A 15,531-nucleotide genomic window follows, 5' to 3' on the forward strand; every position below is an offset into this window, starting at 1 on the left:
ACTTAGAAACATGTGATATAATTGCGTGGCACTGTCAGGTTATATGGTAAGTAATATATCAAACATCTGAACCCTGTAGTAGTATTACAATTTATTATGTTCATGCCGGAAAAACTTTACATTTTTATTTTTGTGCAGTTAATTTTTTCTCCTCAGTATTATTAAACGCTTTTCAGAACTTTCCCTGCCTTGAAAAGGTTTAAAAGCTTTAAAATAAATCAGAATGAATTATTCATTAGTTTTTAGATTTAGTACGTTCAGATTTCCCGCTATGATTTCAAAAGTTCCGCTGGGCCATAGTTGGTGCAGCTAGTTTGACTGAAAGCCATTATAATGCGCTAGAGATTGTTTGGGCTTCCAGCAGATGGCAGTACCATTGTGTGTTTCAAGCTGGCTACACGAAAAAAGCATTGACTTTCCAGTTTTTGGTCTTCATTATCTATGGTGTGTGATTAAAATGGTTGACAGGTTAATAAGAGATTGCGGCTGTAAAGGTGTGAGGACTTGTTTGGTTTGCGAGAAAGAATATAATCTTCCGAAAAAAGAGTATACCTCTTTGAAAGAAGTATGATATTTCATATATTTTAGTAATATGGCGCATTAAGTTTTTGGCCAGTCATTGTTAAAAGTTTTTGTTTTATGAGGTTATGTCATTAGTGATTGTATGTACAACTGGTTAGACTGTTGGCATATAAGTGCATTCCTGCTGGTTTCTGAGTAATCACCTTTTATTGCTTTCATTACGAATACATGTACATTAATGCGGCCAGCGAAGTTTTTTTACCGTATATATGTTGTGTATTAGGTATCCTGTACAGCAGAGTTTTTCAATCTGTGGGTCGCGACCCCGAGGGGGGTCGCCGGCTGAAAGAAAAAGGAAACACTATTTTATTACCTGAATCATAGTATTTTGCTGCTGACTAAGAGCTTTCAACTTTTGTTCAAAGAAATCCAACGGCTTATCAGCTTCTTTTTTATGCTTGGTTGTGAGATGCCGCATAAGCTTTGACGGTTTCATACTCTCACGTGATAAAACATCGCCGCAAATTACACATTGAGGTTTATTATTTATGACTGTGAACCCGTATTTCAAATAACTGCCATCATAATGTCTATTTTTTTTTGGGTTTGTTTCACCACCACCGTTATTGACACTCATACCAGATGTTGAAGGCTGCGATCTTTTGAGAAACTTATCCATTTTACAAACGCGCCGAGCAAGTGAAAAACAAAAGAATGACGTCCGTACTCATCGGTGACTACGCTTAACTGGGTGAGATGAGAGTTGAAACAAAAGAACATTGCGGGCGGCGGCGGGTGGCACGCGCGGGTCGCTTCCTATCACCGCAACGACAATGCGGCGTGGCAATGTGGCCGTCACCGACGCAGTTTGGCCCGTGCGAGTTGGCGTCCAAGTTAAGTAGCACGTAGCCTTACCAACTTACCTCGTACTTACTTTCAAAACTCTCGCGGCTTCCTGCAGAGTGTAGATCCGAATAATAGATAATTGTACCAAAATAGAAAATACCATTAACGTAGTCTTTTAATTAAATAATTTCTTTGTCATTCTGTGACACAAGGGGGTCGCCGGAATTTTTCAACTTGTGAAGGGGTCGCGAAATCAAAAAGATTGAAAAACACTGCTGTACAGTGATGTGGCCACCGCCGTAGTGCTTTATTGCAGCAACTTTATTCTTTGGCCTTTGATATATAAGTACGTGGATATTTTGTATTTGCATTTTGCCACGCAGTGGAAGGTAAATAGAAATTTAAAGAAAAAAGTATGCGAGTCCCTACTGTGAAAACAAACCCAAGCGCCAACCCTTGACAGGGATTTTTATATCAGTAGAAAACCACACAACAAAATGCATTATAGGCCTAAACTAACAAAAATCACACTAAAAACACGAAAACTAATTTTTTAAATAGTTAGCATGAATGGCGTATACATTTATTTTCCACAGGAAAAAAATGGGAAGCACCCTGAACTTAGTGAAATATTCAAATAATTGTACAATATTACACAGTTTGAGAACACGAATTTTTTAATCATTATAAACTGCATCAGTATATATTCTTCATTCACATAAAACTAACATAACATTTTACGTAAATATACATTGCTAGCTTCTTTATAATGACAATACAAAAATAAACTCAGCCAGGTATTTTTTGAATATTATATTTATATAATCTGAACTTTTTTATTGTACCATTTTTTCAGTCCAAGGTTTAGTACCTAGATGATTTGATAATCTTACTACAAAGACTAGCATAAACCTTGGAATGAAAAAATGGTACAATAAAAAAGTTCAGGTTATATAAATTTTAAAATATCTCAAATCAACTCGCAGGAAGGTTTAGGTCTTTGCAAGCAGACACTCGCCTCTGCTTTTGGTCGTCTGTCAAAACCTTTGAGACGAGTTTCGTACAGATTTTTCTCATCACCTAATTTTCAATGATAATGGTGTGCACTGTCATCTTACCAGTGCCAATTTCATCTGCGACCATGCACACACTTAACAAACGGTCTGATTTCTGCACTTCACGCACACGTTGTACGTTGTCTTGGTTCATGATGTCGTCCAGCTCCGGGCTCGTCCTTATACTCTCTCGCCCATCTGTGAAGAGCTCGTGCCACTTAAAAACTGCAGTTTGTGACATGCTTCCATCCTTGAACACTTGGCGAATTATGACTAACGTCTCCATACCCTATTTCCCCAGTCCAACACAAAATTTGATAAAGTACTCTGTTCAATCATTCACTGCATTTTGCACTTGCACAGAGTCACTTGACAGGGTTTCACTAAAATCACAATCTAGCTTGAATGTTGAACGCTCGCATGCAACTGGCGCTTGCTGCATGTTGAAGGTCATATCCCCCCCACCATCGAGCCTGTGCATTGCAAGCGCTCTGCGACGTACAGTCACGTCAGGGAAAAATTGTTCCCGGTACTTTTTATACACAGCCTGTATATTTCAGTAGCTCATGAGATAAATAGAAATGTACATTAAGGCTCACAAGCTTTCGCGGCCATTGTCTGAAATTGCTTGGCGTCTGGGTTCTAGCCGCATCAAAACGAAGATTGTCTTCAACGTGGCTAGAACACAGAAGCTAAGCAACTTCAGGTATGTATAAATTGCAGTTTGTCTTCTGCTGTAAGAATGTTTGTACATACTTGATCCAAAAATTAAAATGTAAAGTTTTGGTTTTGTTGTGTTTGCAGCATAAGAAGACATATGTATACTGTCCATCTTGCAATAAGGCTTGGCCTGGTTGGGATGTGAATGCCACCAATCACCCAATTCATACGGGCGAACCTTTAGATTTCCAGGGAATATTCATACAGGTACCTATATTCAAGTTTCTCAACTGAACAAGAAAATAATACAACCTATACACAATACTTTCTCCCCTTCCTTATATTAAGACCGAAAAAGTGTTAAGAAATGTTTGGGTACAGTTAATTAGTCTTACTCCATCTAATGACCAGGTTTATTCTACCATTGAAGGTTTATGTGGTTGTTTAAAATGCTTGCATACATTTCAAATTCTTAATATAAGTTAGATGTATTTCAAAATTGAAAGCCTGAACATTGGAATGCTCATTAATTTTGTTGGCAGATGGTTTTCATGACTGCTCTAAAGCATCTGAAAATAAAATAACTTATTTTTGCAAAATGGTGGTAATTTGTCTGCACATTTCATATTCCTGTGCGGTTTGCTAAGCCTCATTGGTCATTGGTGTTCAAATCCCACCAGATTTTTATTTATTTAAGTGTTCTGAAAAATCAGGCTACTAGTCCAGGTTCTGGAAAAAATTAATTAGTTTAAAAATGGTTTCTGATATGCCTGTTCAAATGTAGGGCAATATGTATTTAACACAATTTAATTTTTTTTAAAATCTGCATCAATCTTAAGTTAGTTTTTACGTATCTATATGTACAGACCTATGTTCTTCCATCATATCAACTTCAAATATGTCTCCAATTTTCTCGTTTAAAAACTTCATGTTCCATTGTATAAAAGCTATTAAAGCACTGTTTGCTCTCATTATTTGCTACTATGTTGCATTGCATCAGCAGTGATTATTTATTTTGCCTATTTTCACATGCATTTGTCTGCTGCAGACAACTTAATACCCTGCTACTGTCATACAAGGTTAGCCTAGAGTTGATCTAGTAAAGAATAAAATGAATCCAGTATACGTTCCGAACACTAGTTATCGCTGTTATATCAGTTTTCTAACCAGTAGAGTAGAAGTTTCACTCTAAGCCAACTAACCCACTTACTCTTTGTAAATGCGTAAGGAAGTGAAGTATTTGCGATAATCACTCTGTACATACCTGGTTGAAACTTGATCATATGCGCAGCAAGTGTGAACAATTAGTTTCAACTTGACATGGTATTAGAAGTGTCATATTTTAAATGGGTAGGTAGTTACTAAAATCTGTTTTAAGTATTGGCACATTTGAATAGGGTTTTATGTAACTTGAATAAATTTCACATGATTTGTCTATACATATGAGTTATCAAACTCAAGCCCTTGGCATTGTTAATCATAACATTTGACAAAATTGTGTTGAAAGTAGAGTTTGTGCTAGAATTCCAGAAGTTAAAACAAAATTTTGTGATGCCAACGTAAAGACTCAGAATAAATAATATTTCTGTTTTAAAAACATTTATTATATTTTTAATAAAAATATATAATTTAATTAATTTAAATTGTTAGTACCTAACTTTGAAGATGTGGCTCACATTTAAAGTCACTTAAAAAAAGTGTTCGAAAAATTAAGTTTAGGTGATATTTAGTTCTCAAAAATTCACGTACAAGTTTTAGGCTATTAAAAGTGAATTGTTTTAATGTAAAATGTAAATTACATCTGTCACAGTCTGACACAAAATATAGAATTATAACTTATTCCTGCCGGGCTCGAGATATTTTCGGGCTGACATTACGGTGACCTAACTTTTCACTGGCTGTTCATATTTCATTTGGGGGCTGTTGTGGTTGTGGGGTGATTGTGATTCCAGTGTAAGTATTCAGTTGCAGTTTTTAAATAGAATAGTGAATTGAAATTTTTTTAATTTTTTTTGTAGGAGAATTTTATTACTCCAGCTGAAGAAAGCTTACTAATTGAAGGAATTGATAATATTCAATGGGAGAAGTCTCAGAGTGGCAGGAGAAAGCAGGTATGTGTTTTGATTACAATTTTTTATTTATATTTTTTAATTAAATTGCATGTTACAAGCTTCATCACGTGACACTGATTATAGTAACATAGAAACTGCAAAGGTTGCCAAGATTGGATGCTTTATAAGTGTTATTTTATCTAAATGTATGTAAACTCTAATCTTATTTTTTTTGCATCTTAAAGCAACAACAGAGGTACATTATGGTGTATTTGAGGATGTGAATTATGCTACGATGGATGAATTGTTTATTAGGATTTAAGTGTGGTTTTCTAATGTTACATTATGTTAGATGTATAGCTTAACAATACAAATTAGGTTACTTGCTTAAACATAGTGTTTTGAAATAATACAGTTGTGGTGGATTTGAGTCATGTTTATTTTTTCTCCATGGGGCATTTCCGACATTTTAAGAAAAGAATTTAAATTTTGCAACAATTTTTTCTTAATTATTTATTCAGTTGCTGTACATTTTGTTGCATTGGGGTGAAAATTTAATGTGCTTTGCAATCTAACTTAAAAATGATGTGCTGCAGTCACTGCCTAACATTTTCACATCTACTGCTAGTAGTTAGATAATGCACCAATGGATAAGTAACTGCTAAACTTGCAGGATTTATGAATCAGTCATTCAAGATATTTTTCTCTCGTCTTGCTCTTAGGAATCAACAGCATTCTGCTATGAGAAGAAAAAGTAATTTAAATTTAGACAATTTGGAGAAATAGTTGAGCAAGTGCCAACAGGGGCGTAGCCAGGGGGGGGTTTTAGGGGTTCGAACCCCCCCCTTAGCTCCAAATCTTTAATTAATTTCTTATTCATCACTCAAACAAATTTCATATTAAAATTAATAAAATTTTTACCATTACAATATTTAAATTTAAGTACCGAAAACTGCTAAAATAGCACTATTATACACCTTAAAATCCAAATTTTCCCGGGGGAGGACCCCCGGACCCCCCGCTTTAATACGGGGGGGGGGGGGGGGCCATGCTTCTTAACACCCCCCATACGCAAATCCTGGCTACGCCACTGAGTGCCAACCCATCTTGTTAATTGTGTTGTTAAACCAGTTAAAATTTGGCTCTTTGATTCTAGGTTGGAAAAATTTTCATTGTGCTGTAGTTTTGTGCAAAAGGAATGTAATATAAAGTTGCTTTCATTATTGTTTATATTACTGATGAAGATGACTCATGCTGTGAATAAAGCATTACTTAAGTTTTCATTATACATATTTACTAAAGAAAATTAAATAAAAATAATTTTATAATGTGTTTTATAATTTCAGAATTATGGCCCTAAGTGCAACTTTAAGAAGAAAAACCTGAAGGTGGGTGATTTTAATGGATTTCCTGAATTTTCAAAATTTGTTCAGGATAAATTTAAAAATGTTGATATGTTAAAGAACTACCAGACGATTGAGCAGTGCTCCCTCGAGTATGATGCAGATAAAGGTGCTTCTATAGACCCTCACATTGATGACTGCTGGGTTTGGGGTGAGCGTATCGTCACTGTCAACTTGCTGGAAGATTCAGTCCTCACATTGACTCCATATCATGGAGAACTCTCCCGGTACAACTTATCAGATGTTGAGTCTTATCCCCCAGTGCTTGATAGAAATGGTCAAGTCATAGAAGATGAAGTTGAAAACTGTAGTTTGAACATGTATAACCTTCAAAATCAACATGACGTAGTAATAAGGGTTCCAATGCCAAGATATTCTTTGTTGGTTATGTTTGGGTTTGCCAGGTATGTTTGGGAACACTGTGTGTTACGTGAGGACATCATCAAACGAAGAGTATGTCTGGCATACAGAGAATTCACTCCGTTGTATCTTAAAGGTGGTCACTATGAGAAGATAGGTCAAGAAATAATTACTAAGGCTCAGCAGTTTTGGAACCATAAAAAGAAAACATCTTAACATTTTGGTTTTGGTTAAAGATAATTTTTTTTTCAGAACTATAAATTATTGTGAAAATTAAGTTAACTGGTTCAAGCCGTACAACGAGGGATGCTTAGTTGTGCGCTATTGAGGATCCCGGCATGATCTACCACCAACCACCATTTCATCATTATTCAGAGCTGTACCAACCACCAGATGCTGTGTCGTGTGTTTTAGGGGGGGGGGGTTGCGGTATCTCTACGGTAACCACCAGACCAACGTGGTGGGAACCAATTGCCACAACCGATGACGACACCTGCGCTGGCTCCAAAATGTGACTACAGACAAAGAACCCTTTGCTGATGAAGACCATCTCATGGGTGGGAGGGGGCGTCTGGCCGGGCTGTGGGAGTACCACCAGTGGATGGCGAAACCACAGCCGGGTCGGTCTCTCTGCAATGAATGGGGCAACACCACCGATGGCACCATCACTATCCAGCATGTATGGGTAAGCCAGATAGTACAGCGATGAAGGTGTGATGGTATGATGCCCAGGAGGGAGAAGGCTGAGGATGCTAGACAGGGCATTGCACTACCCCACTCTTAAGCTGGAACCCTGGCCCCCAGGAGTTCGGAGAAGGAAAGAAAGTCGTGGCCAAACGCCGGAGAATTGGTCAGGAAGTGGGTGGTGACCTTTAGAAAAAATGATTGTACAGGAGGCCGCCCCGACTTGCTAACCGAGCGAGATTTCACATTCCTGCCCACGAAAATGCTCCTTTGGAGATCCCCACGAAGAGTGTGCCCACCACAAACAGCTTTCTTGGGATCAGCGGCAGAGGACAATCCCTGAAGTATGTTTGTTTTTCCACGTTCCACCTGCCTTGGGCCGATCCAAGTGGATGTCAGTCCCTATGCTCCAAATCTTTAACAACCCAGATTACAGCCTTCCCCATGCCATTCAGCAATAATAATTTGCTATAAATTTTTTGTCATATTTCAGGTTAGATTTAAAGTTTTTCCTTTTTCAAAGTTATTGTGAAAATAATCCTCCGGGTTTATTGTTTTTATTTTTAAAATTCATAAGTTTATTTTTCTCATAATTTTTTGCTGGCCTCTTTGTGTGGGAAGGCATGCTGACGTAATTCTCCTTCGTTTTTTCCACGACAGAGGGTTTGTTTCCCACGCTAGGCTTCTGAGTCACGGTCACGGGAGTGTGAGAAAGAGACAAAATCGCTGCGTCATGGGAACAGAAGAAAGCATTTCGTGGAAGCTTCTGTTATTATGCGCCGTGATTGGCTGAAAATTACGTCAGCGAGCCCAGGACACTGCCCGCACAAAGAAGGAAGGCTGTAAAAATCAGTCATTGTCCGAGCACCAGGCCCAGCGGTCGTTGTTCGGGCGCCCCACGTTGGGCGCCAAATGTTACCACTCACCATCTCCGGCTAGCTCAAATATGGTGATGAGTGGAACATACAGGTTAGAAGGTCACGAAGAAAGAAGAAATTTATAAACAATGTTCTATGTATTACCTGTTTTATTTATTTATTTAAAAATCACCCTATATTTCGTATAACAGAGCATGAAATACAAACTAACTGTACATAAAAAAAAATAATACATGGAGCCATCGTCCAGCCACGGCCTGCTCGGCCCGCCGCCCGAACAACGACCGCTCGGCCTGATGCTCGGACAATGACTCAATTTACAGCCTTCCTTCTTTGAGCGCGCAGTGTCCTGGGCTCGCTGACGTAATTTTAAGCCAATCACGGCGCATGGTAACAGAGGCTTCCACGAAATGCTTACTTCTGTTCCCATGATGCAGTGATTTTGTCTCTTTCTCACACTCCCGTGACCGTGACTCACACGCATAGTGTGTGAAACAAAGCCTCGGCCGTGGAAAAACGAAGGAAAATTACGTCAGCACGCCTTTCCACACAAAGAGGCCAGCAAAAAATATTACTTCAAAAATAAAAACAATAGACCCGGAGAACTACGTTTACAATAACTTTAAACAAGAAACAACTTTACATAATTTGAAAAACTAACCTGAAATTTGACAAAAAAATTTATAACAAATGATTATTACTGGATTGCATGAGGAAGGCTGTAATCTGGTTTGTTACAAATAGAGTAGGGCAGTGGCTTTGAGAGGCGGAATGACTACTGCTACTTCATACAATCTTTTATTACAAATATGTAAAAGCAAATTATTATGGTTAAGATGTATTTTTCTAGCATAAAGAAAAAATCATTTCTATTTATTGTTTAATAAATTATTTCTGCAAAATTAGTGATTGATTGCAGTTGCACACAATATATTACCTACTCTGAATAAATTGTCAACCTGTAAGTTTGTCATGTTTTGCCAAATACTTGTACATGGTATCTCATGTTCATGGTAATAAATACTTATATCAAATTCTACTATGAAATAAATATGGTTGTTGTTTTATTAAGTTACCTTATTTTATAACTTGCCAAAAAAATTTCCAGATACAGATGGTCCCTCAGTCTAAAATTTAACAGGTATGTTGTTAACTGTGGACATTTATATAAGTGTTACTAGTAGTTGTATCATATCCATATTAAAACTGGGTCATTACACATTTTTTGTATTGAACAACAGTACTCTTGACTTCAATTTTGATTTTGCTCAAGTTCATGAGCAACATCGTTACTACAATTATTTTAACCATTCTTTATTTTGATGTATTTGAAATTGAAGATACAAATAAACAATTATTAATTTTGTTTTCTGACATGTCCAATAGCCATCACACTGCAATGGAGAACCTAAGCATTTTTTACTATGTATGTAAACTGTTAATGACATTGACTAATCATTAAAGAAAATTATGGTTATCAATCTGGCAGTGTTCTTTTAACCAGGTGTTTATTAACCAAATGAGCTTACGTGCAATTTTGATTGATAAACTAATCGTGATGACCATGTTATAAGATAAACTGTTTTCAAGCTGTGGGACCCAGCAATAACGTGTCATCCTTAGCTTTCAGTGTGCATGTAAATGGGCATTGTCAGATTGTTTTGTTGCAAGATACACTCCAGAGAACTCAAAAGTTTAGTGTATGAAAAGTATGTAAATGATTTATAATGAGTATTGTGAGTATAAGGTTTTTCTTTAATTCATCAAAGAAACATTTTGATAATGTTAATCATTTTATCTAAGGATATAATTTTTTTAAATCGCCATCTTGGTTTCAACTTTTGTTAAATTGATTTGGTTCTTTTGCATATAGCACATACCTTAGTGGAATGTCTTGTTATTAATGGTAACTGACTGCTACAAATAATTTCTCATGTGAAATAGTAATTACAGTTTAGCACTTTTTTTTTGTCCGATTGACTACAATATAAATAATACTATCACTCGACACTGTTTTATAATCTTGGAAACAAATTTAAACAGTTGACGTACCGACCGGAGGCATTTAAACCCGGCCTCGACCTGCTGGTGGAACGCACCCCTCGCAAACTCAACCCGGGTCAAACGCGGAGTAGATACACAAGTACTCCCAGTGTTTAATTTTTGTCACTGAACTGCACCTGATGCAAACAACCGATAATTGACGGAGTAAGCTCATCAGGCCATCCCCTTAAATTAACACGTGATAAGAAATGTGCATCGTAGAGCACGAGTGTTGGCTCCCTCCGGTCACAGTGTTTTGACGCCACTCCCGCTGCCTGTATCTAAGTTTTTAAATTGATTATTAGTGTTGAAAGTGATCTCAGGGGTTTTAACGGGGGTTCAGCCTCGTGGCTGCAGGCAGGAGCGCGTCTCTGTTCGAAACCTACCCGGGCTTTTCAGGCTGCTGCCACCCGTCCCTATGGAATAGTTACGGGTAATGCCTAGCGGGCTAAGGGCGTAGCTTTAGATTCGTTGTCCGGTGGGCGCCAGGCTAGCTTGGAAGAACTAGACCGTGAGGAGGTTCGTGGGTTCGCTGCCCCAGCATGTCCCGCTAGGTACGTCGGCTTACAGTGGTGATTGGATTACTGAGTGGATACAGGATGCGCCCTAGGCAGTGTAGGAGACTGCATACCTATACATGTGACACTGAAATAACACACGAGTTTGACTGAATTATGTTAATAATGCGCCGTTATGCACGATTGACACACAGCACTGGTACACGTTTATGACATAGCACTACATGATTACGTTACGCAAACTACTCTAATCTCCGCGGCAGTCTCGCGGGTCGGTATGGTTACCGGAGGCGGCCAGTACTGTGAGTTAACCCGTGACGCGGTTGCGCGGGGTGTTTGTTAAGGCGGTCGGGATAGGCCCGGCTCTGCCGAAAATGGTCCGGGGACACGTGAGCAGCGGTAAAGCGAGGTTGTGATATATTTACTTACTGAACATAAAGATTTATCGGTGCACTTAAAATGTAAGCTACTCATGGGACAAACGTCCGCCCAGACCGACTCGTCCACCCCCCCCCCCCCCCCCCGTGCCACGTGCCAACACCTTTATTTTATCTTAAAGTTATAATTTTATATAATACATCCTTCCAGGTACTTAATTAAAAATTAGTACCCGGAAACTGTTTGCTGAGGGCTTAATATTTCTATCACTAATAATTAACTGTTTGAAAATATAGTCACATGGAACACTGTTGTTTACAAGCATTAACACTGATGAGATCCTGGATTTCATTTAATGGCACTGAAAAATATCCTGGTAATTAGCATCTTATGTTTTAATTGTTACGTAGGTCAGGTAGCGAATCCCTCACTTGACTCGTTCCGGATGTGGCTGGGGCGCGCTCCGAACGGGAGGGTCACTGATCGGGTGAGAACCGGCTGAAGGTAGCATCGGTACGACGTCAAGGCTACCCAGGACGCCTTATAAATAATTGGTAAACGATTTGACACGACACTGCATTTATTCAGAACCGATACACTTGTTGGTCCAGGTACTGGCCGCTTCTGTTGTCTGACCGCTGCGACACGCGTATTTCTCTACGTAAACGGTACGTGCGACCAGGATAGGTTGCCAAGTGGTGTACACGTACTTCTACAGTGGTCGATTATAAATGTGAATGGCGCGGCAGATAGCCACAGATCTCCTGTGCTGCAAGAACTTCTACAGGCAGTTACGTTAACATGGAAAATAGCACATACAAACGGACGTTCCAAAGTTATTTGCAATCTAACCTGTGGCGAAATATGAAGGTCCCGAAAAGTACGTAACCCGGTACACTGGAATCATACACGTTACAGTCACTTATTAATCAGAAATTACTCGGTTAGATTGCATGTTACAAGTTACACATTTACAGACGAAAGTTAAGAGACGTAAATTAACGAGTAAGAACTCGACACACGTTGCTAAGAGTCTTTGACGATAACAATTAATTGGCTTTGAAGCCGAAAAGCTGCGTACCTCAATTACGCTGTCCATAAACTGGACATGGAATTACTTAAAGTATGTAAAACTCCCTGTTGGGATAAAATTAATTAGTTACGAGTCGCACGAAATATCGTGCGACTGGGTGGGGTCGGCGCAGAGCTGGTAAAAGGATTTTGAAACTTACACTATTGCTATTATGTGGATGTAGCGCGAAAGTTGATGGCTCTGTGTTCGCGGAGTGTCCGACCCCTGCGAGCTCCCGACGGTAACTACGTTCTAGACCGCCCTGCGGCCTCGCGCCTAAACGCGTGGAGTGCGGGAAAACAGATCCGGCCAGTTTTGGGCTTAAAAGACATGTTACACAATATATGATTAGTAAAATAATTAGACATGATTTCCCTTAAATTAATTATGTTTTAAATTGTTATTAAATTGGTTGTTTTTGATTTGAACAGAATAATTACGTATTTAATTCAGCGCATTGCCACACCCGGCCGGGCGCTGTCGTCGCTTTGGTGTTCGTCACGGCGCACTTTTACACACTCGGCGGAAATCACACTCGGGCGTGTTCGACCCACTTAAGAGGTGTTGTTGTGACATAACGGCCTGTGCGAACCAGAGGGAGCACCGGCGGTCGGCGTCAGTTTAATGAACGTCCTTAATTATAATCGCGGCCTAGAGCCTTAATTTAAGTAAGAAACAAGGTTCTGAAGCAATATCCAGAACAAACCCACAAACATAAAAATAACCAGTTGTTTTTACCAACTAGTTAGTAGCCTTTAAGGGTGGTATTCCAAGACGTTTGAGTAAGGTAGTGAATTAGCACTGCCTTGTTGGGTAACTTCTGTACCTTAACTCTCGGGTCATATTCCAAAATGTGTCCTAACTGAACCCTTGTAAGGTATCAGATCGGCAGCCGTTTTAATAAACGAGGACTTGTGAGAGGCTATAAACAGTTGTACTTCGTGGAATCCATCGTAATTTTAGCTTATTATTTTAAAACTATGTAATTATAATGTGAAATAAAATATTTAATTTTGGTTGTGCCGTCCGCCGCAGTCTCGTGTTCGAGGTCTGGTGCAGGTCCTAGCGGGGCGGCTGACTTTCTTAGAGATATCTGTTCCAGGAGGGCGCCAGGCTAGCTCGGTGTCTAACGGTGTGATGGTCGTGGGTTCGTTGCCCCAGCGTGGCCCGCTAGAACCATCGGCAGTGATGGAATTTGTTTCCTGATTAGGTTGGGTTGTTTAGGTTAATTTACATACACTGTTCTGGTTGTTCTACGGGTCGCACGTCGCGCACGGGAGGTGCGGGATGGACGTTTTATTGTTCACGATTTACACTGGTTCATTACATTGGGCGCGAGGTCTACTCGGCGGTACATAACTGCCAATGAGGCGTCGGAACACGTAGAAGTTTTGATTACACTATTATTACAATTACACTTGACAAAACGGCACCCTGTGGTGCTCTTACGTACACGATTACACTCCACACGTTATCTGAGAGGGACACCTGTGTGCCTCTATGTGTGTTTACTTATTAAGCCCTCACGCCAGTCGCAGTTGAGGGAGAGCGTTCGATTAGCGTCGGCTAATCTCGTAATCGGTAAATTGCGACGCGCGGGCCCACCTGCGTGGACCACGGTTCGCTACTAAATTAAAAACACGTTTAAGCTTGGATGTAGCCTGTGCCTGTGCACTGGGGGATTGACTAAAGTTCTGGGGTGGCGGGAGACGGCCCGTACCGTATACTGCACGGCCCCACGTAATGCTTTGTTGGGGCGTGTTAAATTGACGCGGCTGAGTTAGGCCCTACACCGGAAAAGGACCGGGCGCACACGGGGAGTATTTAAAAAAAGGTTTTGGTTGTGACTATAATTACCAGATGGACGTTCGGTGAAACAAAGAAATGCTGGCTCCCCGTGGGACATGCGTCCGTCCCGGTCCGCGAGTCGCGCTGTACTGGCGTGATGTCATGGCGTCCGGCCGAGGCTCGGTGCCCCTCGCGCCAGGGTTGACCTCATTACGTTATTTTCTAATGTGACACGTTAATAAGAGATTTTAAGGGCGCTAAATTCCTACATTAATTATTAAGGCTAAATAACATTACTCAATCTTCTACAATTTAGAGTTAGTATGTTTACAAATTATGTCCTTTAAATTATACGTCACACCAGAGACTGTCCGTTTCTCGCCGGACTGCTCCAGTGGGGGGTAATAACGAAACACAAGGGGTTAATAATTATGTCACATGGGTTAATTAACTAATCTAGGCAGAAGGCCGCCAGGGGAACACTCACACACATATCGACACATTTACACACGTGAGTGCCCGGGCACTCCTACGTCGCACTTTCGTTAATCAACTTTTAATTTATACGTAATATTGTTTATATTCTGTGTGTGTTTTATCAACGTGGTCGCCTGTAATGTCGGTCTGTTTATTATGGGGCCGGATTCTACCTTGTCTGCTGGTGGCTCGCCTGACTCGGGTGGGCCATGGCTAGGGGCGCGTTCCGTTAGCGTAAAAAATATATATGTAGAGTTATGAATCAAATCGGCAACAGATAAGACACCAAAAATTAATGCCCTAAAAATAAGGGACTGACCATTTCCTATCGTGCACTTGGAATATGGTTAGGGTATAGGTATCGCGTATTCAATACCTAAACCCTTATTTTTGTGTCTTGGAATACGGCCCTAAATCCAACTACCCTTTTTTTTTGTAAAAAAAATAAGAAATAGAAAGCATTTATGCGTTATGATTGCCAGGAGAAGTCACACTGTGACGATTTTGAAGTTCCTTTTTTACCTCGCCCTCGCCATATTGTCCTACCCATAACATTGTTGTAATGTTGCTTCATAAGTCTAATGATAGTCAGTAGTATGTATTAGAAATTTGACGTTAAAAAAAGCCATGTTTATAAATTAAAGGATTTTAATTTGTACCTACAATGCAAACACTACTTTTATGCAACGTTTGTTTTCTGCCAGCAAAAATTTCAATATAAAATTAAACATTTAAATGCGCATTCATTAAAAAATAATTCTTAAATATTCGTTACATTAAGTTGAATCTACAGTAG

General features: G+C 39.5%; 1 protein-coding gene across 1 annotated transcript; it reads left to right on the plus strand.

Moving 5' to 3' along the window:
* The first annotated feature begins 422 nt into the window (after positions 1-422).
* LOC134532943 (alpha-ketoglutarate-dependent dioxygenase alkB homolog 4) lies at positions 423-7,198 on the plus strand. Its single transcript, XM_063370014.1, has 4 exons — positions 423-565; positions 3,228-3,350; positions 5,102-5,194; positions 6,481-7,198. The coding sequence occupies exons 1-4, from the start codon at positions 458-460 to the stop codon at positions 7,111-7,113; spliced, it is 957 nt and encodes a 318-aa protein (XP_063226084.1). The 5' UTR covers positions 423-457; the 3' UTR covers positions 7,114-7,198.
* Positions 7,199-15,531: the final 8,333 nt, after the last annotated feature.

The sequence above is a fragment of the Bacillus rossius genome, chromosome 6 (assembly GCF_032445375.1).
Source record: "Bacillus rossius redtenbacheri isolate Brsri chromosome 6, Brsri_v3, whole genome shotgun sequence".
Lineage (NCBI taxonomy): Eukaryota > Metazoa > Arthropoda > Insecta > Phasmatodea > Bacillidae > Bacillus > Bacillus rossius.